This window comes from Peromyscus maniculatus, chromosome 22 (assembly GCF_049852395.1).
Source record: "Peromyscus maniculatus bairdii isolate BWxNUB_F1_BW_parent chromosome 22, HU_Pman_BW_mat_3.1, whole genome shotgun sequence".
Classification (NCBI taxonomy): domain Eukaryota; kingdom Metazoa; phylum Chordata; class Mammalia; order Rodentia; family Cricetidae; genus Peromyscus; species Peromyscus maniculatus.
The window spans coordinates 4,411,191-4,433,502 of NC_134873.1; the positions used below are offsets into that span (position 1 = coordinate 4,411,191).

The window sequence follows — 22,312 nt, forward strand, 5'->3', positions numbered from 1 at the left end:
GGGGGGGAGGGAGCTCAGCACACCCCTGTTGGAGCATTAGGTTCTCTCTTTGGGGATGACCTGACGTTGCAGATGTGATGTCAGAACCCCAGGAGTCTCCTTATGAAAATCAGAAGCCACCTGGGCAGCTGAGGCTTTCAACCCCAGCACTTAGGAGGCAGAGGCAGAAGAAGAATCTCTGTGAGTTCAAGACCAGCCTGGGCTACAGAGTGAGGCCCTGTCTCAAAAACAAAACAAAACAAAAATCAGAAGCCCTTTAGGACAGAATCCAGATTGTGCAAAAAGGAACCCGAGAACTTGTGAAAAATAAAAATAAAAATTTGGTGACCACCCAGGGTCAGGACACTTCAGCAAACAACTTTGAACTTCCACAGACTTGGAACCCTGTCCCGGCGGCGGGGGGGGGGGGGGGGGGGGGGGTATGGCTGGAGGAGGGTGGATAGGGAGAGGGGGGGGTGGCTGAGATAGAGGAGGCCATGTAGGGGCCGTCTGGGACAGAGCTATGGCGTCTGCTGCTCCAATCCAACGGGAAAGTGGACCATTTCTGGTTTTATTACATTTATCTGCATGCTTTATTTATTTCCTTGTGTCTGTGTCCTATGTGGTGGCTCTCTGGGGAACATTCCCGCGTCTCCTCCTTGTCCTTCCACTGTGCGGTTCCAGGGATTGAACTCAGCTCCTCAGGCTTCGGGGCAAGCACCTTCCCCATGGTGCCGCCTCATGAGCCTTGAGCTGTTAGTTCATTCGATTTAAAGACAGGGTTTCTCTGTGCAGCCCCGGCTGTCCTGGAACTCACTCTGTAGACCAGGCTGGCCTCGAACTTACAGAGATCCGCCTGGCTCTGCCTCCCCAGTGCTGGGATTAAAGGTGTGCGCCACCACCGCCCAGCAGAGTACTCAATCTTAAAATCAGACAGATTATAAGATACAGAGCATGGGAAGGACTCCTGCAAATTATTCTTAATTATGTGCATGGGGGGGGGGTTTCATGTGCATGCCTGGTGCCCAGAGTCCAGAGGAGGGCATCGAGTCCCCTGGAATATGGGAGCTATAGGTAGTTGTGAGCCGCCATGTGGGAACCCAGGTCCCCTACAGGAGCAGCAGACGCTTGCTCTTAGGCCAGGCTGTCGTCAACTCATGGCAATCCCGCTGCCTCAGTCTCCTGAGGGCTGAAACCCAGCTGAACGTGGGTTTTGGGGAACAGAAACCAAAAAGGGCCATCTCAGTGACGTCCCTTTGTACAAAGTGGGGAGCATTGTCTCCTGCTGTGACTTTGCCCCCCACTCGGCAGTGACCAAGTCCACAGGTGCCCCTCACACAAGGCAGTGGTAGCATTCTACATCCTTGGCACAGTTCACAAACACTAGACCCAGTGTACGAAGGAAATGTTGCTTTTATTGGGGGCTGCCACAAGCAGCTTAGGCTGGAGGCCTCAGGGGGGCAGGCGGGTCCTAGACAGTCCTGCTGTCAGGGTCTCTGGGTGGGTATGGGGGCGGTCGTCTTGCCTGCGGATAATGGAATTGATCCAGTCTGCGAACTCAGCCACAGGCGCGAAGGCGTCTGGGTACAGTCCAGACCCGCAGCCTCCGCGGATGAAGGAGTCGATGCCTTGGACAAGCCCGTTACAGACCAAGGGTCCTCCAGAGTCCCCCTGTGAAGGTGTCAAGGTCAGAGACGGGACCTCTAGGCTCCCCCTTGCCCGTGTTCCAGCACTGGGAAGTCCTCCCTCGGTCTGACCACCTCTGCTGCAAACGGGTACTTACGAAGCAGATGCCCGCTCTCCGCCTGGGCACCAGCGTGCACACATTCACACGGCGGCGGCAGAAGTTCGTCACCACGGTCACATTGAGCTCTTGGAGCACATTCGGTGACCGTTGGTTCGTGCCCAGCCTGCCCCAGCCCATGGCCAGGCATGAAGTTCCATTACCCACACCACGGCCCTGGGCAGGCAGCTGGGCCACCTGCACGTTGGTGTTAATGGTGGCTGAGCCATTGAGCTGCGGGGAGGGGTGGCGGGTGAGGGGGAGACTTAGAACACGAAGGAGTCACAGGGCGCGTTCCACAAGGACCGTCACCACGTCCTGAATACCCTGCCACCAAGCGGTGGGAAAGCTGAGGACCCGGAGGAAGAAATGAGTATTTCCTCGGGTTCCGCAGAGGGGCAGGGTCAGTGTGGGGAGAGCACAGACAAGAGGAGTTTGTTGACTGAATACTGCCCGGAGCGGTCGGTCTGTACATTAGCTCACAGCCCTCGCCATGGGGCCCACAGGACGGCTGTTCTCCACTGTGCCGAGCTGGAAACGGGATCGGGTGATAACCGCAGCCGCCCCAGGGTGTCCCTGTCTCCCCCACCCCCAGACCCTTCTGCACGGCATCTTCCTCCAGCCCGGACCTCACGGCTCCCGGACTCCCGAGCCCACCTGGAGGATCACGATGTCGTTCAACAGACGCGTGGGGTCGAAGCCGTTCTCGAAGATCCGCTGCACAGAGAAGGTCTGTCTTGTGGGCTCCCGTCGCTGCAGGTTGTGGGCCCCCAGCACCACCTCCACGGACTGGAAGTTCCTACGGACAGCCGAGAGGCGAGGGCCATGGGTGGGAGTCCCCACCCGGCCGCCCACTCTGGCCCACGTGGACGCTCAGGGCTGCGAGGGGAAGGACAGGGAGGGGACTCACAGGCCGTTCACGCAGTGGGCTGCGGACATGACGAAGTTCCTGGCGATGAGCGAGGCACCACAGAAGTGACCTCCACGCCGTTGCAGGGACACCATGAAGGGCCAAGCGTGGGCCTGGGCTGGCCGGCCACCCACAATCTCGGAGGCCAGCACTGGGCCTAGGGACACACGGGGAGGAAGAGTGAGCCCCAGCCACCAAGCTGTTCGAATCCTCAGTGAGAACTCACAAGGTTAGTGAGGGAAACTGAGGCTGAGAGGACAAGGGGCCCGCCCAGGGTGCTCCTGGACATGAGACCCAAGTGCCTCCTCCGGCTCGGAATCCCCGTTTCCTGGTAGTGGCCTCGCCGCCAGAAACCTCTGTGTCTTTTTCTAAGGTCCTGGCGGAAGCAGGGGAGGACAGTGGAGATGGACAGGTGGTCGGTGGGGTGGATGTGTGTCCGTCTGCACTCACCACCCAGGAGCACGGCCAGCAGCAGGGGAGTCAGAGTCGGGCTGGGTGACGGGCGGAGGGTCATGGTGGGGCTCTGCTCCGGTGGTTCCCCACGCCCCTACATAACAGTCATACTTATATACATATATAACGGCAGAGGCCGTTGTATTGCCCCATGCCAGCCACAGCCCCACTTCCTCCCTGGGGACGGGACGATGGGGGTGGCATGGAGAGGTGTGTGCCCCCCAGGGTCCCCACTTCAACGCCTCTCATGCTGCTCCATACCAGTGAAAACTCAGCACGCCATCCTTCTGTCCTTTCTTAAAAAATAGGACCTCAGGGCTGAGTGGTGGCAGCGCACGCCTTTGGTCCCAGCACTCCGGAGGCAGAGGCAGGGGGATCTCCGTGAGTTCGAGGTCAGCCTGGTCTACAGAGCGAGTTCCATGACAGCCAGGGCTACACAGAGAAACCCTCTCTCTAAAACGCCAAAAATAAAGTAAAACAGAGTCTCAGGTAGCCGGGGCTGGTCTCAAACCCTTAATTCCTCTGACTGTACCTCCCGAGTGCTCAGAGGACAGGTATGCACAGCCAGGCCCAGCTTGCTGCCCTGTATCCAGCCACTTATATCTGAGGGCCGATCCATCTGCCTCAGTTTACCTCACGCATAGTAATAACAACAACACATAAGTGTATTGAGTTGTCAAAGGGTCTGGTACCAGCCTGAGTTTTTCCTGGGGTGACAGAAAATGGCTGGCTGGATCCTTACTTAAGTCAGAAAAATTGAGGGACATGGATGCTCTGCCCACCCAGTGACAGGTGAGCGTATGTGTGTTTGAGACAGGGTCTCACTCTGTAGCCCAGGCTGGCTGGAACTCACAGAGATCCACCTGCCTCTGCCTCCTCAGCTCTGGGACTAAAGGTGGGTGCCGCCATGCCCGGCACAACAGGTCATTTTTTTGAGAGGGGGGTGGTTCTAGACAGGGTTTCTCTGTGTAGTTTTGGAGCCTGTCCTGGATCTCACTCTGTAGACCAAGCTGGCTTCGAACTCACAGAGATCCGCCTGCTCTGCCTCCCGAGGGCTGGGATTAAAGGCGCGTGTCAGAGCCACCAGGCTACAACAGGCCATTCTAGCCTGGGGTTCACACTGCAGCAGCTCGGCCCTAGTGTGCTGGTTGCTCCTCACAGTGGGGAACTCGGTCCCACCTGACCCCACCCCTGCATGGGCAGCCATGAGAAGGAGCTGCTGTCCTCGACAGTGGCCAGAGTGTGAGTTCCCGTCTGGAACCACACAGGGGGAGCGCTCTTCTCCCACAGTGGAGACAGGCTCGGGGGCCAGTCCCCACCCCCTCTGTGGCCAGCTCCCCTCCCATCTCTTCCCGGAGCCACAGCCAAGGCTGTTTGTTGCAAAACCAATGTCTCAACTCCAGGACAGGGCATAGGGGTGCAACCCAACGGACACGGGCAGGTGGCCAGGGTGCCGGGGCTCAACACCCGCTAGGCTGGAGACCTCTGTCCCTGGGACCCCAGTGGGGACCCCACACCAGCTGGGCACTCCCTGACTCACTCAGACACACGCTAACTGAACTCCCTTCCTTCCGCACAGTGAGCACCTACTGTATACATCGTCCCTCGTCACATGGCAGCAGGTGCAGGGCAAACAATCTCAGATTAGGAGACCAGACTTCACCACGGCTACACTTATTGAGCACCACCTGTATACATGCTCACCCATGCTGTGCGGGTTAAGTTTGCCTTCGAGTTCATAGTCCCAGTGCCCTGCTGTGGAATGTTGGGCCCTGAAGTTTCTTCCCTGACCCCCGTTTAGTGTCCTCAGGTCCCCAGATGCCCAGCAGCATCTCCACAAGAAACAGTCCCTGTACAGTGCTGAGACATCGGGGACCACTCTGCGGGTGCTGAGGGGGCATTGAAAAGAGGCCGGCCGGGCGGTGGTGGCACTCAGCACTCGGGAGGCAGAGACAGGCAGATCTCTGTGAGTTCGAGGCCAGCCTGGTCTACAGAGTGAGTTCCAGGACAGCCAGGGCTACACAGAGAAACCCTGTCTCAAAAAACAAAAAAGGGAAAAGGAACGAGGCAGAGTCTGGGGTTCAGTGGGCAGCAGCTCTCCTGGGGTGCACACCTGTCAGCCCAGCACTCTGGAGAGTTCGAGGTCGTCTTCAGCTACATAGGGAGCTAGAGGCTAGCCTGGGCTACGTGAGACTGTCTCCCAAAACTAAAGCAACATTAGAGAAGGAATAATCCTGTGGACTCTGGTGCCTGTGGACCGGGCACCAAAATAAGTCAAAGAGCAGCCACCTCCCACTTCTGAAGGCCCCGTGGGGACACCGCCCGCCTCTCGCCCCTCCAGGGCTGGCTCCTGACCGGCTCCCCCTCTCCCTGTGCTGGCCCAGGCTCACTTCTCTGTCGATGGGGAAAACCGCATGCTTCCATGTCTGACCCTTGCTCTTCTGGCCTCGCTGTGCCCTGCCCCCGGGTCCCTCCTCCTTGCTCCTGGATTTCCCAACGCTGTCCACCCTGCCTCCTCCACCAGGAAGCCCTCCTGTCTGCTTTGACTGGACCACAACCATCAGGCCCCGAGAAGCCCAGTGGGCGCCTGGAGCTGGGGACCTTCACCAAACCCCACAAGCCATGCCTCCTCATCCCAGTTCCAGTTGGGGAAACCGAGGCAAAGAGGTGAGAAGTGGTGCTGAATCCAGCCCCTGTGGTTCGGGAATGAGCCTTGCCCTCCACGCCTTTCTTTCCTGCATAGTGGATCCCCCCACCTCCGACACGGAGGCTCTGACCACACCCCAGGTCCGCATGGGCAAGACAGACAGGAGACAGCTTTTACAGACTTCTCAGATTTATTAAGGTCACATGGAAGAGAGGACGGAGCTGTCTCCACTCCAGGGGGTGCGTGGGTGGTCTAGCTGGAGGAAAATCCCGGAGAGGACCACGCACTCCAGATTTTCCTGCTAGAGCTTGCAGGTCGCCCCAGGGTAGGCTTCTGGGGCGCAGAAGGGCGGCTCAGGGCTCTGCGCCCCGCAGCACCGTGTGAATCCAATCCACGTACGTGGACACCCGCGCGAAGAAGTCGGGGAACTGGAGGGAGGCGCATTCCCGGATCACGAAGGAGTCGACTCCATGAAGAATGCCGTCGCAGATCAGGGGGCCGCCCGAGTCTCCCTGCGGTAGAAAAGGGATCAATCCCCAAGCTGACAGGAGTCAGCCGGGATCAGGCGACGTGGGGAAGAGTCCCAGGGGATGACCAGCAGGCATTGAGTAGCTTCCGGTTGGATTCAGTCTGCCTGGGTCCAAAAGAGGAGACACACACAGGTGCCAAGTACAAAACAGCGTCTGCTCCGTCGCAGGGGCCTCGGCTTCCCACAACCGTGCTTGCAAGGGGTAGAGACCGAGGGTCAGAACGAACAGGCCGGCAGCGGGGCCACATTCAGACCCCCAACTTCCTCCCTCACCCGCCTATCCTCCAGACCCCGGCTCCCCCTCCAGCCCACCCGCCTGGGAACAAAGCCCTCCCGTAGCCTAGGCATCCCCATCTCCGGGACAGCCACGTCCTTCCCCGAGCCCCGTCCCCCGGCGCCAGAGGTCCGGGGAACCAGAGACGCTCTATCAGAGACTCCGCCCCAGGCCCCGCCCCACAGGCCCGCCCCGCCCCACCAAGGCCCCGCCTCACCATAGGCTCCACCACAGGCTCCGCCCCGCCCCAGGTCCCGCCCCATCACAGACTCCGCCCCCAGCTCCCGCCCCACACGCCCGCCCCGCCCAGGCCCCGCCCCCACCATAGACTCCGCCGCAGGCCCCGCCCCCCCCCAGGCCCCGCCCCCACCATAGACTCCGCCGCAGGTTCCGCCCCACCATAGACTCCACCGCAGGCTCCGCCCCGCCTCACCATAGACTCCATCGCAGGCCCCGCCCCACCATAGACTCCGCCCCACCATAGACTCCGCCCCACCATAGACTCCGCCGCAGGCCCCGCCCCTCCCCGGGCCCCGCCCCCACGAGCCAGCCCCGCACTCACGAAGCAAATGCCCGCCGCCCGCCGCGGCACCAGCGTGCACACGTTGTGATCCCGGCACAGGAAGGTGACCACCGTGACGTTCAGCTCCTGCAGCACGCGTGGCGTGGGCGCGCGGGTGCCCAGGCGGCCCCAGCCCATGGCCAGGCACTGGGTGCCCTGGGACAGCGACTGGCCCTGCTGGGGCAGGGAGGCCACCGCCACCGCCTCGCCCAGGGAGGCTGGCCGGTTCAGCTGCGGAAAAGAAGAGGGAACCTGACATCTCATACCGGCCTTGGCACTTGGAGAGCCGCCACTTCCGGCCGAGCGCACAGGCAGCAACAAACGGAACACCGCACTCTGGGCGGAACTTCAAAGCGAGCTTGGCCAAACTCTCCGGGGAGCTGTCGATTTGTACAGCACGGGGACAGGGGAGGTACCAGGTGACCCTGACCCAGGCCCTACCTCGGCCTCAGTTTCCCCTTTCATGAAAAGCCTGGCCATAGCCCTGACCCTGACATTAACCCGTGGCCCTAACAGTAACCAAAACTCAGCCCCAACCCTAACCCCCGCCCGAAAGCGCACCAGACCGGAAGCACAGCTCGGGCAGGAGCTGAGGGACAGACCCCAGCCCCACACTATGACAGACAGCTCCATGGTCCCAGCGTGGCACGCGGGAGGTGCACCTCCCGTGTCTTCCGCAGGACCGAATCCCCAGGCCTACCTGAACGAGCAGCACGTCATTGAGACTCTCCTCAGGGTTGTAGTTGTTCTGGAAGACCTGAGTGATGGTGAATTTCTGCTGCTCAGGCTCCTGGCTTTGCAGGTCGTGGGCACCGAGCACCACCGTCACCAGCTGCCAGGGGCTGCGGGCCGGGTCGTGGGATTGTGTTTGTGGCAGGGACCCAGACCCTCTTACACTCTACCAGCTGCTCCACCCTGACCACGCCCACCCCTCACTGGGGATTCTAGGCGGGGCTCCACCCTGACCACGCCCCCAGCCCTTACTGGGGATTCTGGGCGGGGCTCCACCCTGACCACGCCCCCAGCCCCTCACTGGAGATTCTGGGCGGGGCTCCACCCCGACCACGCCCCCAGCCCCTCACTGGGGATTCTAGGCGGGGCTCCACCCTGACCACGCCCCCAGCCCTCACTGGGGATTCTGGGTGAGAGGAATGCATTGTTGTGGTCTCCTAGAGAAGAAATTGGGGAAGAGCTGAGGCTGGTATAGAAGGAGGGGGTTGGAAGGGGAAGCGACGACGGCACCCAGCCCGGTCCCGGCAGACCTAAGCCCCTCACTGGCTGCTGTATACTCACATGTCTTGCAGGCAGTGGGCAGCCGTCAGCACGAATCTCGGGTGGATCAGCGTGCCCCCACAGAAGTGGCTCCCAGGGGACCTGATAAGCTGCAGGGACGCCACATAAGGCCGAGAATGGGGCTGAGCCTCGCGCCCACCCACGATCTTGGAGGCCTGGACTGGGCCTGGGGGAGGAAAGAGTCAGGACCACAGCCTGAAGGTTCCTGGGAGCCGCAGTCTGAGGAGTTGGGGGGCCTGGCTTGAATCTATGGTTATCATTTTGTATTGAGACAGTGTCTCGCTCTGTAGCCCAGGCTGGCCTCGAACTCGCCTCCCGAGTGCTGGGATCAAAGGTGTGCGCCACTAAACCCGGCTTCTGTAATTCTGCATTCCCTAGAAATCCCTCCCCTACAGTGAGGGCCTCTGGGTGGCACAGCAATAGAGATTTCTAAGAAAAACCGGTCAAGGAGCTGACGCTGGGTAGCGGCTCAGTGGGCAGCGCTCTCCTCTCAGCGTGCACAAAGCTGTGGGATCCATCTCCAGCACCACAGAAACCCAGCCTAGTTGCGGAAGCCTGCCACCCTAGTACTGGGGAGGCGAGACACGAGAATGGGCAGTTCAAAGTCATCATCGATAGGCTGTAAAGTGAGCTTAAGGCCAGTCTGGGCTGCATGAGGCCCTGTCTGGAAAAGAACCATAGAATGGAAGGGAAACTGAGTCAGAATGCCTAGGGTTCTCCTTCTTCATCTTTCCCCTCCCAAGCATTTATCCAGGGGGTGCCTTGGTCTTCCCAGCTGTGCCAGGAGGATGCTGGTTGAGGAACAGGGCCCCACTCACCACCAAAGACCAGGGCGAGCAGGAGGAAGGGATGGACCCGGCGGGGGGATCGGTGCCTTCCGGCCATGGCCAGGCTCCTGGCCCCCTGCTTGCTGGGTCCCTCTTATAGGCCAGCTCTGTGGGGAGCCGTTGAACGGTGGCTGAAGGCCAGGCTGGGTGCCCCACTTCCTCCTTCCAGTGTGGGGGCCCAGGAGAGTCTGCAGTGAGGCAGGATGCAGGGGTGTCTCTGGAGGAATGGGAGGCCAGCTGCCACCCACTGCATGCTGAGGGTCCTGGAAGAGGCCTGAGTGACACCACCAGGCTGTGACCCGATCCATTATTTCCTGCCTGGGTTTTCTCTTGGGAGTTCATTATTTCTCCTTAATGTAGGTGTGTGTGTGTGTGTGTGTGTGTGTGTGTGTGTGTGTGCGTGCGTTCACTTGAAGCAGTCTCTCATGCATCCCAGGTTGCCCTGAACTCACCACATAGCCAAGGCTGACCTCCTGCCTCAGCCTCCTGTGTGCTGGGATGACAGGTGTGTGCTTTCGTACTGGAATAATTTCCTATTCTTTTCTTTCTTTATTTAAATAAGTTTAACTTTTTCCTCTTTGTTTCTCTCTATATATATAAATTTATTTTTATTTTTTTGCACAGGCATGAATATAGACGCCTGAGGTCCACACAAGCTGTTTTCCTCACCTTATATCCCGAGGCAGGGCTCTCCCTTGGTTCCAGTCACACAGCTCAGCAGCTTGCTGGTTGTGGGGGTAGGGGTCCCTGTCTTTGCCTGGCCCTCCTCCCACACACACTTGGGAATACAAGCAGACGGCCTCACTGTAGGGCTTTTCATCTGGTGTGGGGGGCAGGTTCTGGGGACCAGAACTCCAGCCATGGCCACAAGCACTTCACCCCCCCCCCCCAGCCATCTCCTAGCCCTCTCTTCCCATCCACTCCCCTTTAGTAAAACCCAGAACTCATAGCAATCCTCCTGTCTCCACTTCCCATGTGCTAGGATCGCAGGCCCAATCTATTTATTTATTATAAGATAGTCCAAACCCATAGAGCACTGGATATAGCTAATGGTGTGTTTGCCTATCATGTGAGAGGCCCTGGGTTCCACCCCAGTACTACCAACATTCATACTTCCCTCATGCATTTCTCTGCGTGTGTGTGAGTGTCTGTCTGTGTGTGAGTGTGTGAGTGTGTGTGTGTGTGAGTTCGTGAGTGTGTGTGTGTGTGAGTGTGAGTTGTGTGAGAGTGAGTGTGTGTGTGAGTGTGTGTGTGTGAGTGTGTGAGTTCGTGAATGTGTGTGTGAGTGTCTGTCTGTGAGTGTGTGTGTGAGTGTGTGTGTGTGTGAGTTCGTGAGTGTGTGTGTCTGTGTGAGTGTGAGTTGTGTGAGAGTGAGTGTGTGTGTGAGTGTGTGTGTGTGAGTGTGAGTTGTGTGAGAGTGTGTGTGAGTGAGTGTGTGTGAGTGTGAGTTGTGTGAGAGTGTGTGTGTGAGTGTGTGTGAGTGAGTGTGTGTGTGTGTGAGTGTGTGTGTGTGAGTGAGTGTGTGTGAGTGAGTGTGTGTGTGAGTGTGTGTGTGTGAGTGTGTGTGTGAGTTCGTGAGTGTGTGTGTGTGAGTTCGTGAGTGTGTGTGAGTGTGAGTGTGTGTGAGTGTGAGTGTGTGTAAGTGTGTGTGAGTGAGTGTGAGTGTGTGTGTCAGTGAGTGTGTTGTGAGTGTGTGTGAGTGTGAGTGTGTGTGTCGGTCTGTGTGTGCAGGTCAGAGGACATCTCTCAGAAGTCAGTTCTCTCCTCCCACCATGTGAGTCCCCGGTAGTGAACTGAGGTCACAGGTTTGGCGGCAAGCGCCTTTGCCACTGAGCCATCTCGACGGCCCATAAATAAAGAAGTGAATTCATTAAATTAAGTTAAAAGAATCAACCACACGGAGAGAAAGAAACCACAGACCTGGCAGACTAGGGGGGGGGGAGGAAAGGTTGTGTGGTTTCATTTTGAAACGCAGCCTGGCTGGCAGAGGTCGGCAGGCTTCCGGGACTTGCCTGTCTGTTCCCAGACCTCTTACACAACACAGAGGCTGGGATGACGCCCGGCCCAGCGCTGCTGAGAGCAATGGCACCCTCTGCAGCTCCTCCGGGGTCTCGGCCCACTTGGGCTCAGGACCCGGAGCCGCCACCAGCATCCTCTGCTCTTCAGGGGGCGCGCCTGGTGACCCTCCATCTGGTTCTGTCTCATGCCAGGCTCAGGAGCCACGAAGTGTCATGTCCTGGGGAGGGCTGAGTGGACCTCTGAGATCTGTCTATTCCATTCTCTGACCATTTTGAGACGGGGTCTCATGTAGACCAGGCTGGCCCCGAACTTACAGAGAGATGCTTGCCTCTGTCTCCTGAGTGCTGGGGTTAGGACTTATGGACTTGGGTCCTCCGGTTTCCACCTCCCGGATGTAGGAATCACAGCAGAGGTCTAAGGTGTCACACCCAGCCGCCTGTCCCTGATCTTAAGCCACCCATGGCTCCCCAGTCCCTGCTGACATTCTGACTGACTCCTCAGCTAGGCCATAGGTCCACCGGGGGCCGCCTTCCCCATCTCCACGTGGAGATCCCGCTCTGGAAGACCCGACGTACCCCTCCCAGCTCATGCCCTGCAGGCCACAGTGGTTGCCACACCTTCCTCCTTCTCCCCCGACCGTCAGTTAGGGGCCTCCTTTCAACACTAGAATTCCGCAAAGGTCACCCCAGCTCCTCCCCTACTGCCGGGGAAACTGAGGCCCAGGGCTTGTCTAGGTCTCTGTGCCCCTCTTTGGGCTTCTCCCCCCTCGGTCCCTGAAGCTGGGACAGCGTCACAACTGAATGGGACTTACCTGTGCCCTGTGACCAAGGAACTGTGGACAAGGGCTGCCCCCAGGGGATTCGTCCACCCCTCTCCCTGGACATGGGTGGACGGTGATGCCCTAGACCCTGCGTGGACCACTTTTACCATCGTCTCTGTCTTTATTTGTTTGCCTTTTTTGAAAAAAGAACTGACCTGGAACTCACTCTGTAGCCCAGGCTGGCCTTGAACTCAGAGATCCGCCTGCCGCTGCCTCCGGAGAGGACTCGGCAGTCCAGGCTGACCTGAGACTATGTAGCCCAGGCTAGCCTGGAACTCACAGTAATCCTGCTTTGTCTTCCTGAGTGTGGGAACGACAGGCTTGGACCACCACACCAATTTTTTTTTTTTTTTTTGAGATAGGGTCTAGCTCTGCAGCCCAGGATATACTGAAGCTCACAGCAATTCTCCTGCCTCATCTGCCCAGGAGTGGCACACCACCACGCTGGCATGCCGGGCTTCGTACAGGGCCTCTCTGTGGGGCAGGAGCATTTGCTGTGTGTGGCCACCAGGCCTGGAGAGCTTGCTGTTTCCACAGGGAAACTCTGAGAACGTGGGTCCAGGTTGAGTCTGAGAAAACAGGAGTCAGTCTGGCAGGGGCGTGCAGGAGCAGGAGTGGGAAGGGCTGTGTGGGAGCGGAGCAGGGTGCATACAGTAGGTGCTCAGTGGATGCAGCCCTCCATGCCCCATTCAAATGAGCCTTGGGCTTATTTTCCTTGTCTTACATTGTGCATGGGTGCCTGTGGGGTGCTGTAAGCTCACGAGTCCTTTGAGCTGTCTGTCCACGTTAGTTTTGTTTTTTGAAACAGAGTCTGAAGATGTAGCGCTGGCTGGCCCGGAACTCATGGAATCCCTCTGCCTCTGTCCCACAAGTTTCACCTTGTGTTTGGAGACAGCCTCTTAGGCTTGCTGACGAGGGGAGAATCGGGGATCAGCCACGCTGCGCTGGGGTTAGATATGACACCATGGCTGGCTTTTTGTGCGGGCGCTGGGGATTCAAACCTGGGTCCTCGTGTGTACCACACCCACTTTACAGACTGAGCTGTCTCCCCAGCTGCCTCCCCCAACCCTCCTCTTTTAAGACAAGGTCTTACTGTGTAGCCAGGGGGTCACAAGTGTCTGTGAAAGGTCTGGTATACAGTAAGCACTCAGTAGATAGCTTACTCACTATACCGATAGAGTGATTTCCTAGCTTCTCTGGGCCTCAGTTTGCCCATCGGGGATGGGGTGGGGTCAGCCAGTGGCCACCTTACAGGGCTGTCTCGGCAGAGCGGGAAACGTTTGCAAACAGCAAGCGCTGCGTTAAGTGCACATTGCAATCATTTATCCTCAAGGCACTGGCTGTGAGGGGTCTGGAGGGTGAGGCGGGCCTGGAGGTTGGACAGAGGAGAGGAGGGGCGGGAACGAGGGCAGAGGGGGAGGCGGAGGGCAGCCCCTCCACCCCGGTGTCTTTGTCTCTTTTCGCTCAGGCGCCCAGGGACCTCACCATGGAAACCGACTCCAGCGAGCCGCGGGCACGGCAGACGTGGGGGCCAAGGACTCGGCGGCCGTGAGAAGCGGGGAGACGACTGGGGGCCGCGGGACCTCGCCTTCCCCACACTCCGCCGCACATCCCTAGGTCCCCGAGACTGACCGTGCGCGCTCAAGGCGCACAGAGGGCGCGCGCAAGGGGCAAGGTAGGGACCCGGATCGCCGTCCCCGGCGGGGCCGGAGACCCTGGGACCCGCAGAACCGGAGGCGGAGGCGCCCGAGCCGGGGGCGGGGCCGGGGCGGGGCCCGAGCGGTTTGCCCGGCGAGCAGACAAAGAGCCCGCGCCCCGCGCCCCGCGCCCGGGCCTCGCGTCCCTCCCACGCGGGGGCCCCGGCTTTGTGTCCGCGCTCTGCAGCGGACTCCGCCCTCCCTGCAGTCGCCAGGTGAGCGAGCCGCGTGCGCGCGCGGGGGCTCCCGCATCCCCCTTCCCCAGCACCCCTCCTCCGCTCCAGCCTCAGTTTCCAGAACCACCTTGTCCAGCCCCTGGCTCCCCACCTGCGGACTCGATCTGCGCACCTCCTGGTCTCCAGCGCGCCTTTGTCCCCCTGCAGCCTCGGCCTACAGCGCCCGCGTCATCATGATTGCTATGAAGGAGAAGAATAAAACGCCGAAGGACAGCATGACGCTCTTGCCTTGCTTTTATTTCGTGGAGGTGAGTGGGGGGCAGGCAGAGAGGGCTTCATGGCGTGGAGCCTCCGAGACAATCCCCTCCGCGCTGCGGGGACCGGAGCCTGCACCGCGGAACCAGGGCACCTGGAGCTGGGATGGGGATAAGGCTGGGTCCAAGGACCGGGGCTCTGCAGGTCGAGTAGGAGTTCCAGAGACCCAGAAGGGTTCTCTAGACTGTGGGAACAGACCAGGGGAATGCTAGGACGGTGGGTTTCCTTTCAAGGACGTGGGTGAGAAGCTGGACCGGAGGGGCTGGAAATTGGGGCATTGGTGGTGAACAAGCCCCAGCTAGAGAGGGTGGGTGCTGGGCGCTTGGCCTTACAGCACCGTGGGTGCATCTAAGCCCCCTTTTGCTAATGGCACGGCTGTGTCACCCCCACCCCCACCCACCCCCGGGCCGCAGCTCCCCAAGGCTAGCCAGCTGTGGTGGAGAACTGAGGGGTCTAAAAATAGAAGACAATAAATGCATTCACTTGGTGCATACTAAGTGTGGAGGGCGGCGTTTTAATCGGAATGACGGGATTCCGGTGGGTACGGGAGCTGTAAGCCAGGCCGAGTCCCACAGGCCCAGGTCCCACTGCAGCCCACGTCCCCGGAGAGGATGCCTCCCCCGGGTGACCCAGTGTGGGCCGCAGAGCAGTTGGGGGTGCTTAAGTCCCGAGGTGGCACTGAACTGTGACGATAGTTAGCCCGGTCCAAGGCTCTGCCCAGCCCCTCCGGCGGACTCACCAGAACCCCCGAAATCCTGCCAGACATTGCTTACAGCCATTTTTGTCTCACTTATTTGGAATTATTGTCATGAACGTCTTTAGCGTCAGCAATAGAATCCAGGGCCTGGACCTTCTAGGACCTGGCTCCACCCTGGCCACGCCCCCAGCCCCCTCTGTGGGATTCTAGGCGGGGCTCCACCCTGACCACGCCCCCAGCCCCTCACTGGGGATTCTAGGCGGGGCTCCACCCTGACCACGCCCCCAGCCCCCTCTGTGGGATTCTAGGCGGGGCTCCACCCTGACCACGCCCCCAGCCCCTCACTGGGGATTCTAGGCGGGGCTCTACCCTGACCACGCCCCCAGCCCCTCACTGGGGATTCTAGGCGGGGCTCCACCCTGGCCACGCCCCCAGCCCCCTCTGTGGGATTCTAGGCGGGGCTCCACCCTGACCACGCTCCCAGTCCCTCACTGGGGATTCTAGGCGGGGCTCTACCCTGACCACGCCCCCAGTCCCTCACGGGGGATTCTAGGTGGGGCTCCACTGACCACGCCCCCAGCCCCTCACTGGGGATTCGGGGCGGGGCTCCACCCTGACCACGCCCCCAGCCCCTCACTGGGGATTCTGGGCGGGGCTCCACCCTGACCACGCCCCCAGCCCCTCACTGGGGATTCTGGGCGGGGCTCCACACTGACCACGCCCCCAGCCCCTCACTGGGGGATTCTGGGCGGGGCTCCACACTGACCACGCCCCCAGCCCCTCACTGGGGATTCTGGGCGGGGCTCCACACTGACCACGCCCCCAGCCCCTCACTGGGGGATTCTGGGTCTCCTCCACCCGTGAGCCCCGCCTCAGCTCCAGTTCAGGCTTTGACTTTGTAGCCCAGGCTGGACTGGGATTGTGTTCCAGGTTAGGCTCCCGTCTTCTGTCTCTGCCTCCCCGATCCTGGGGTGAGGAGCACAGACCGCCACGCGGAGCTGAGGTTGTGTGGTGCGAGCCTGTCGGGCCTCGGAGCTCCCCGCAGCTCGATGGACAGACGCGTGTGTCTTCCTCCAGGGCCTCACTGGTGGGAGGCTTGCGGGTTATCCCTGTCCTCGCCCTGCATACCCGAGCGGCACGCGCACCAGCTGTGCCCGCCTTGCTCTGTGGTGCTGGGAACTTGAACTTGATTTCCTCTTTTTTGGGTGGGGGCGGTTCGGGACAGGGTTCCTCTGTGCAGTCCTGGCTGTCCTGGATCTCACTCTGTAGCCCAGGCTGGCCTCGAACTCACAGAGATCTGCTGCCTCTGCCTCCCGAGGGCTGGGATTACAGGTGTGCGCCGCCGCCACCGCCTGGCTCAGATTTCCTCTTAATTTATTATTTTAAGGTTTTCCTCTTCAACATAAGGTCTTTTTGTTTGTTTGTTTGTTTAAAAACATTTAATGTGTGTGTGTGCTGTGGCTAGAGTGGGAGGTCGGAGGACAGCATTCAGTTATTCACTTCCACTGTGTGATTCAGTTACTCACTTCCACCGTGTGGGTCCAGGATTTCGATCACACTCAAGTGCTTATACTTAGCAGCAAGCACCTTTCCATGCTGAGCCATCTTGAGGGCCTATCCAAGTCCTTCTTTATCCAGGGAGGACTTGACTGGGCAATGCCCACAAGGTGCCCGGGCCCTTTTCCCTACAGTGTAGTACTCCACCGCCCACAGCAGGACACTACCTCGTTTCTGAACCTTCGTTTTCACACAGAGCTGCCTTGTTCACCCCGGTGGCGGGGACAGGTTGAGGAACCCTAGGAGAACAGACGTTGGGAAAAGGGTAGTTTCGTTTTGTTTCTTTGGGGACTGGTTTTCTTTAAATAGCCCGGGTTGATTCAGAACTCAGAGCCATTCTCCTGCCGCAGCCTCCCCAGTGCCAGGGCGGCAGGTGTGCGCCACCAGTGCAGGCAGAGGGAAGTGCAGCGTTTCACACCCCCTGCTGTGTTTGCCCACATTGGCACCGGCACCCCGTGTGAGCAGCAGATCTTACCCAAGCGTGGGCCTGACTGAGGCTGTCTTCGCTCGGCTGCTGCTGTATTTCCAGTGCAGACGCTTGTCGCCTTCTGTTGGGGCCGCGGCTCCAACAAACCCCTATAAATGGAAAATCCGACGTGGAGAGGGCGCAGAGGGCCTGATGGGGCAGCTGTGGTGAGGCTGCAACCTGAGTTCTGTCCCCGGGACCGGCACAGTGCAGAGCCAGGACGGCATTTCCTCACCCACAAATAAAGATGAGTAACTGAGGGAGAGAGGCTGGACGTGGTGGCGCCCGCCTTTAATCCCAGCCCTCAGGAGGCAGAGGCAGGGGGATCTGTGAGTTCCAGGTCAGCCTGGGCTACAGAGCGAGTCCTGGGTCTCAGAAGGAAAGAGAGGAAGGGAGAAGGGGATTTATTACCTCACCTGACACAGGCTGGCCACAGCCGGCCACCCAGCCTAGCTGGGGTATCACCCGCATGAGCTGTTTTAAATCGAAGGGGCACACGCTTCGTGTAACTCGCTGAGCACTGAAAGGCGGCGCAGTCCTGAACAGTCCTGTGTGGCCAGCGCCATTAGACACCGCGATGTGGCCGGCTCCCCAGTGATGGCATGGAGACCTTGTGTTGGTTAGGAGTGCCCGGCCTCGGCTTGGGCTGGCCCCACCAGCTCTCATGACTTAGTCTGAGTGTTCCTCTTCATCATGCTTTGCCTCGGGCTCTTTGTCTTTCTTTCCTTCTGTATGTTCTACTTTTCCTGCTTCGTGTGTCTGTCTGTCTGTCTGGCCAGCCCGGGGTGTGTCCCTCTCTCTCTCCTCCTATTTATTCTCGATGTCGGCCAGCCCTGCCTGTGCCCCGACTGCCCGGCTGTCAGCCGCTCAGCTATGTATCAGACCAATCAGGTGTCTCAGGCAGGCAAGGGGAAATAGCAACACATCTGTACACTGAGACATCATGGTCTCAGGTAGCCCAGGCTGGCCCTGGCTTCTCTATGCAGCTGAAGCTGGCCTTGGACCCCTGGTGCTCCTGCTTCCCACCCCTCAGGGCGGGGACTTCCTACGTGCCAACCTACCTAGCACTTTGCCACCAAGACCAAGTCCAATATTTGTTTATTTACTGAAGCAGGGTTTCAGTATGTAGCCCTGACGGAGGTTTCCTCTGTGTGCCTCCACCGCCCTGGCCTGCCGATGTAATTTTTATTTATGTTTATGGCTGTTTGCCACGAGCGCTATGTGCGTGCGGAAGCCTGTGGAGGCCGGAAGCCTGTGGAGGCCGGAAGAGGACACAGAAGCCCCTCCCTGGAACTGGAGTTACAGAACGCTGTGAGCTGCCCTGTGGGTGCTGGGAATTGAACCCCGATCCTCTGGAAAAGGAGGCAGCCCTCTTAACCATTGCTCCAGCCCTTGGCTTTCACACACACACACACACTTGTTGTTATTTATTTGTTTCTTTTGAAAGGTTTGTCTGTGTAGCCCTGGCTGTCCTGGATCTCACTCTGTAGCCCAGGCTGGCCTCGAACTCACAGAGATCCGCCTGCCTCTGCCTCCCGAGTGCGTGCGCCGCCGCCACCGCCTGGCACGGATGTCCCTTTTGTTAACCCCGTTCCCTCCATCCACCGTTCCAGGGTACCTTCAATGACAGTTACTCCCCTGCCTGAGCCCCCAGGGCTCCCTGTTCTTTGGAAGGGAGTATGACCCTGGTGTCGTACTCCAGGGGGTGAGGACATCCGTCTGGTTAGTACAGAGGACTCAGGCGTGAAGGAGGGGCCTCCGCACCAGCCACACACTGGGTGCCATTGGAGGCTGCATGGTGAACGGGTGATGGAGGAAGGGACAGGAGCTGCCGCCAGGGAAGCAGCTCTCGGGAGGCTGGCAAGGACTGATTAAAGCTGGGCGGTGGTGGCGCTCGCCTTTAACCCCAGCCCTCGGAGGCAGAGGCAGGCGGATCTCTGTGAGTTCGAGGCCAGCCTGGGCTACAGAGTGAGATCCAGGACAGCCAGGGCTGCACAGAGAAACCCTGTCTCAAAAACAACAACAACAAAAAGGACTGATTAAGTAAGCCTGATTAAAGAGGACCAGAAAGGAGAGGCTTCGAGGAGAAGCCGGGGGAGCCTAGAGAGAGAATGTGTGTGTGTGTGTGTGTGTGTGTGTGTGTGTGATGGATGCATGAATAGATAGGTGGATAGATGGGAGACAGATGAGTGGGTGATGGGGGGATGGATGGATGGACAGATGGGTGGATGGATGGATGGATGGGTAGGTGGATGGGTGGGTGGACAGATGGGTGGGTGACAGATGGATCTGACTGTTGAGGAAGGCCTTGTGTGGCTGAACCATTTCCTGGGTGTGAAATGGCTCTTTCCTCTTGCTGTGAGGCTGGGCTGCAGAAATGGGTGTGTGAATCTGTGTGCCATGCTCAGGCCATGGTGGGATCGTCAGTGACCCAGACCACCATCTGCCCCCCTCCCCAAAGCTGCCTATTGTGGCCTCCTCCATTGTGTCCCTGTACTTCCTGGAGCTGACCGACCTGTTCAAGCCGGCCAAGGTGGGCTTCCAGTGCTACGACCGCTCGCTGTCCATGCCCTACGTGGAGACCAATGAGGAGCTGATCCCGCTGCTCATGCTCCTGAGTCTGGCCTTCGCGGCACCTGCGGCCTCCGTGAGTAGCCTGCGCCAGGGCCCCGGGTGCTTGGGTCCCTCGCTGTGACCCCGCCTGACCTGCCTGTTCCTGGGGGGGTGCACACACAGATCATGGTTGGCGAAGGCATGGTCTACTGCCTGCAGTCCCGGCTGTGGGGCCGCAGCCCAGGGGGCACAGAGGGCACCATCAACGCCGGCGGATGCAACTTCAATTCCTTCCTCAGGCGCACGGTGCGCTTTGTAGGTGAGTGACTGTGGGCTCCCTGGTCCTGCCTTAATGTCCATTCCTGGGGGGCGTGACGGAGTGGACAGGCTTTCGGGAGACCCCCCCCTCCCTTCCCCTGGCCTGCCTCTCGCCCTCAGGTGTGCACGTGTTTGGCCTGTGTGCCACGGCTCTGGTGACGGACGTCATCCAGCTGGCCACCGGCTACCACACGCCTTTCTTCCTAACCGTCTGCAAACCCAATTACACTCTGCTGGGCACCTCCTGTGAGGCCAACCCTTACATCACGCAGGACATCTGTTCTGGCCATGACACTCACGCCATCCTGTCGGCACGGTGAGCTGGACCCCAAGCCCTGCAGGGGGACGGTCGCTCTGCCTGCTGCAGCGACCTTGGGGCCTGCCCGCCCGCCCCCAGGGCAGCGGGGCTGACACCGTGCCTCTTGCAGGAAGACCTTCCCGTCTCAGCACGCCACCCTGTCTGCCTTTGCCGCTGTCTACGTCTCGGTGAGTGACGGCCCCCAGTGCTGTTCCCTGTGCCCATCTGTGGGCGGTGGCCTAGACCTGACCCTGCCTCCCTGTTGGCCCAGATGTACTTCAACTCGGTCATCTCGGATACCACGAAGCTGCTCAAGCCCATCCTCGTGTTCGCTTTTGCCATCGCCGCCGGCGTCTGCGGCCTCACGCAGATCACCCAGTACCGAAGCCACCCCGTGGATGTCTACGCCGGCTTTCTTATTGGAGCTGGGATCGCTGCCTACCTGGTGGGTGAGGGCTCACGGGAAGGAGGTCTGGGGGAGGAGGCTGCCCGGTCACCTGTGGGATTTGAGCAGGGAGGCTGAGTGGCGAGGGTTCCCCGTAGCGGCCTGGGGTCTGAGGGAAGAAGGCCTCTCCCACTGATTCTGCACGCTCTCATCAGCCGCAGAACGCCGGTGCCCCCCTGTGGCCGGCAGGCACCGCCGCTGCTGGATAGCAGGCCTCACCAGTCCCTATCCTCCCTAGGCCTGCCATGCGGTGGGCAACTTCCAGGCACCAAGTGCCGAGAAGGTGCCCACGCCGGCTCCTGCCAAGGACGGCCTGCGGGCGCTGACGCAGCGGGGCCATGAGTCCATGTATCAGCAGAACAAGGCTGTCAGCACGGACGAGCTGGGCCCTCCGGGCAGGCTGGAGGGTGTGCCGCGGCCCGTGGCTCGGGAGAAGACGTCTCTCGGCAGCCTGAAGCGAGCCAGCGTGGATGTGGACCTGCTGGCCCCACGCAGCCCCATGGGCAAGGAGGGTATGGTCACCTTCAGCAACACGCTGCCCCGGGTCAACACGCCCTCGCTGGATGACCCCGCGCGGCGTCACATGACCATCCACGTGCCCCTCGATGCCTCCCGTTCCAAGCAGCTCATCAGTGAGTGGAAGCAGAAATCACTGGAAGGCCGCGGCCTAGGCCTGCCCGATGAGGGTAGCCCTGTGCACCTGCGGGCCCCGGCAGAGCCCATGGCAGAGGAAGAGGAGGAGGAGGAAGAGGAGGAGGAGGAAGAGGAAGAGGAGGAGGAGGAGGAAGGGCCAGTGCCACCTTCACTCTACCCCACCGTCCAGGCTCGGCCAGGGCTTGGGCCCCGAGTCATCCTGCCTCCCAGGCCAGGGCCCCAAGGCCTTGTGCACATCCCCGAGGAAGGGGCGCAGGCTGGAGCTGGCCTGTCTCCCAAGAGCGGCTCATCAGTGCGGGCCAAGTGGCTGTCCATGGCAGAGAAGGGCGGGGCCCCCGTGGCTGTGGCTCCGTCACAGCCCCGAGTGGCCAACCCGCCTAGGCTACTGCAGGTCATCGCCATGTCCAAGGCTGCAGGGGGCCCCAAGGCTGAGACGGCCTCGTCATCCAGTGCCAGCTCCGACTCTTCCCAGTACCGCTCCCCATCCGACCGGGACTCTGCCAGCATCGTCACCATCGACGCTCACGCGCCCCACCACCCTGTCGTACACCTGTCTGCCGGCAGCACGCCCTGGGAGTGGAAAGCCAAGGTGGTGGAGGGCGATGGCTCCTACGAGCTGGGGGACCTGGCACCCCGCGGCTTCCGAAGCGGCTGCAAACAGCCTGGCATAGGCCCGGGGTCCCCAGTCAGTGACGTGGACCAGGAGGAGCCCCGGTTTGGAGGTGTGGCCACTGTCAACCTGGCCACTGGAGAGGGCCTGCCCCCACCAGGTGCAGGTGACGGGGCCATGGGCGCAGGCAGCCGCGAGTCCACCCTAAGGCGCCAGGTGGGCGGGCTGGGGGATCGGGAAGTGGAGGCAGAGGCCGAGAGCTACTACAGGAGGATGCAGGCCCGCAGGTACCAGGACTAAGCCTGGCAGGCCTGATGGGGTGGAGAGGCTGGGAGCGTCTACAGCACCAATAAAGAGGTTGTGACGATATCCTGTGGTCCGCATGGTCCTTAACCCATGGGAAGACACATGCTGAGGTCGGGCCCTCAGG

At 60.1% G+C, this 22,312-nt stretch overlaps 3 protein-coding genes across 5 annotated transcripts; 1 reads left to right on the plus strand and 2 right to left on the minus strand.

Moving 5' to 3' along the window:
- Positions 1–1,380: 1,380 nt before the first annotated feature.
- Positions 1,381–3,186, minus strand: LOC102907326 (neutrophil elastase). Its single transcript, XM_076558934.1, has 5 exons — positions 3,123–3,186; positions 2,673–2,871; positions 2,420–2,561; positions 1,763–1,996; positions 1,381–1,650 (listed from the first exon to the last, which is right to left on the minus strand). Exons 1-5 carry the CDS (start codon positions 3,184–3,186, stop codon positions 1,432–1,434), a joined length of 858 nt encoding a protein of 285 aa, XP_076415049.1. The 3' UTR covers positions 1,381–1,431.
- Positions 3,187–5,943: 2,757 nt separating this feature from the next.
- Positions 5,944–9,396, minus strand: LOC102912560 (myeloblastin). 2 transcript variants are annotated; one of them, XM_006978220.4, is made up of 5 exons: positions 9,249–9,391; positions 8,431–8,596; positions 7,838–7,979; positions 7,138–7,368; positions 5,944–6,284 (listed from the first exon to the last, which is right to left on the minus strand). In XM_006978220.4, exons 1-5 carry the CDS (start codon positions 9,313–9,315, stop codon positions 6,126–6,128), a joined length of 765 nt encoding a protein of 254 aa, XP_006978282.1. In that variant the 5' UTR covers positions 9,316–9,391; the 3' UTR covers positions 5,944–6,125. The 2 variants fall into 2 exon arrangements, with proteins under 2 accessions (XP_006978282.1, XP_076414930.1); XM_076558815.1 differs by having other exon boundaries at positions 6,149–6,406; positions 9,249–9,396.
- A 4,164-nt stretch (positions 9,397–13,560) lies between these two features.
- On the plus strand, positions 13,561–22,245 carry Plppr3 (phospholipid phosphatase related 3). Of its 2 annotated transcripts, none has more exons than XM_076558796.1 (8): positions 13,561–13,771; positions 14,177–14,277; positions 19,466–19,651; positions 19,741–19,876; positions 19,996–20,191; positions 20,304–20,361; positions 20,445–20,618; positions 20,857–22,245. In XM_076558796.1, exons 2-8 carry the CDS (start codon positions 14,203–14,205, stop codon positions 22,180–22,182), a joined length of 2,151 nt encoding a protein of 716 aa, XP_076414911.1. In that variant the 5' UTR covers positions 13,561–13,771; positions 14,177–14,202; the 3' UTR covers positions 22,183–22,245. The 2 variants fall into 2 exon arrangements, with proteins under 2 accessions (XP_076414911.1, XP_076414910.1); XM_076558795.1 differs by lacking the exon at positions 13,561–13,771 and adding an exon at positions 13,831–14,008.
- The last annotated feature ends 67 nt before the right edge of the window (positions 22,246–22,312 follow it).

What these genes read in the sequence shown, in the direction of transcription:
- LOC102907326 (XM_076558934.1), bottom strand. Translation starts at nt 3,186, where the DNA reads ATGACCCTCCGCCCGTCACCCAGCCCGACTCTGACTCCCCTGCTGCTG. An exon ending in GCTGGCCGTGCTCCTGGGTG is followed by an intron (nt 2,872 to 3,122) that starts GTGAGTGCAGAC and finishes GGATTCGAACAG; the next exon opens with CTTGGTGGCTGGGGCTCACT. An exon ending in GCCCACTGCGTGAACGGCCT is followed by an intron (nt 2,562 to 2,672) that starts GTGAGTCCCCTC and finishes GGCTGTCCGTAG; the next exon opens with GAACTTCCAGTCCGTGGAGG.
- LOC102912560 (XM_006978220.4), bottom strand. Translation starts at nt 9,315, where the DNA reads ATGGCCGGAAGGCACCGATCCCCCCGCCGGGTCCATCCCTTCCTCCTG. An exon ending in GCTCGCCCTGGTCTTTGGTG is followed by an intron (nt 8,597 to 9,248) that starts GTGAGTGGGGCC and finishes TTCCTCCCCCAG; the next exon opens with GCCCAGTCCAGGCCTCCAAG. An exon ending in GCCCACTGCCTGCAAGACAT is followed by an intron (nt 7,980 to 8,430) that starts GTGAGTATACAG and finishes CCCGGCCCGCAG; the next exon opens with CCCCTGGCAGCTGGTGACGG.
- Plppr3 (XM_076558796.1), top strand. Translation starts at nt 14,203, where the DNA reads ATGATTGCTATGAAGGAGAAGAATAAAACGCCGAAGGACAGCATGACG. An exon ending in TCGCGGCACCTGCGGCCTCC is followed by an intron (nt 19,652 to 19,740) that starts GTGAGTAGCCTG and finishes GTGCACACACAG; the next exon opens with ATCATGGTTGGCGAAGGCAT. An exon ending in CACGCCATCCTGTCGGCACG is followed by an intron (nt 20,192 to 20,303) that starts GTGAGCTGGACC and finishes TGCCTCTTGCAG; the next exon opens with GAAGACCTTCCCGTCTCAGC.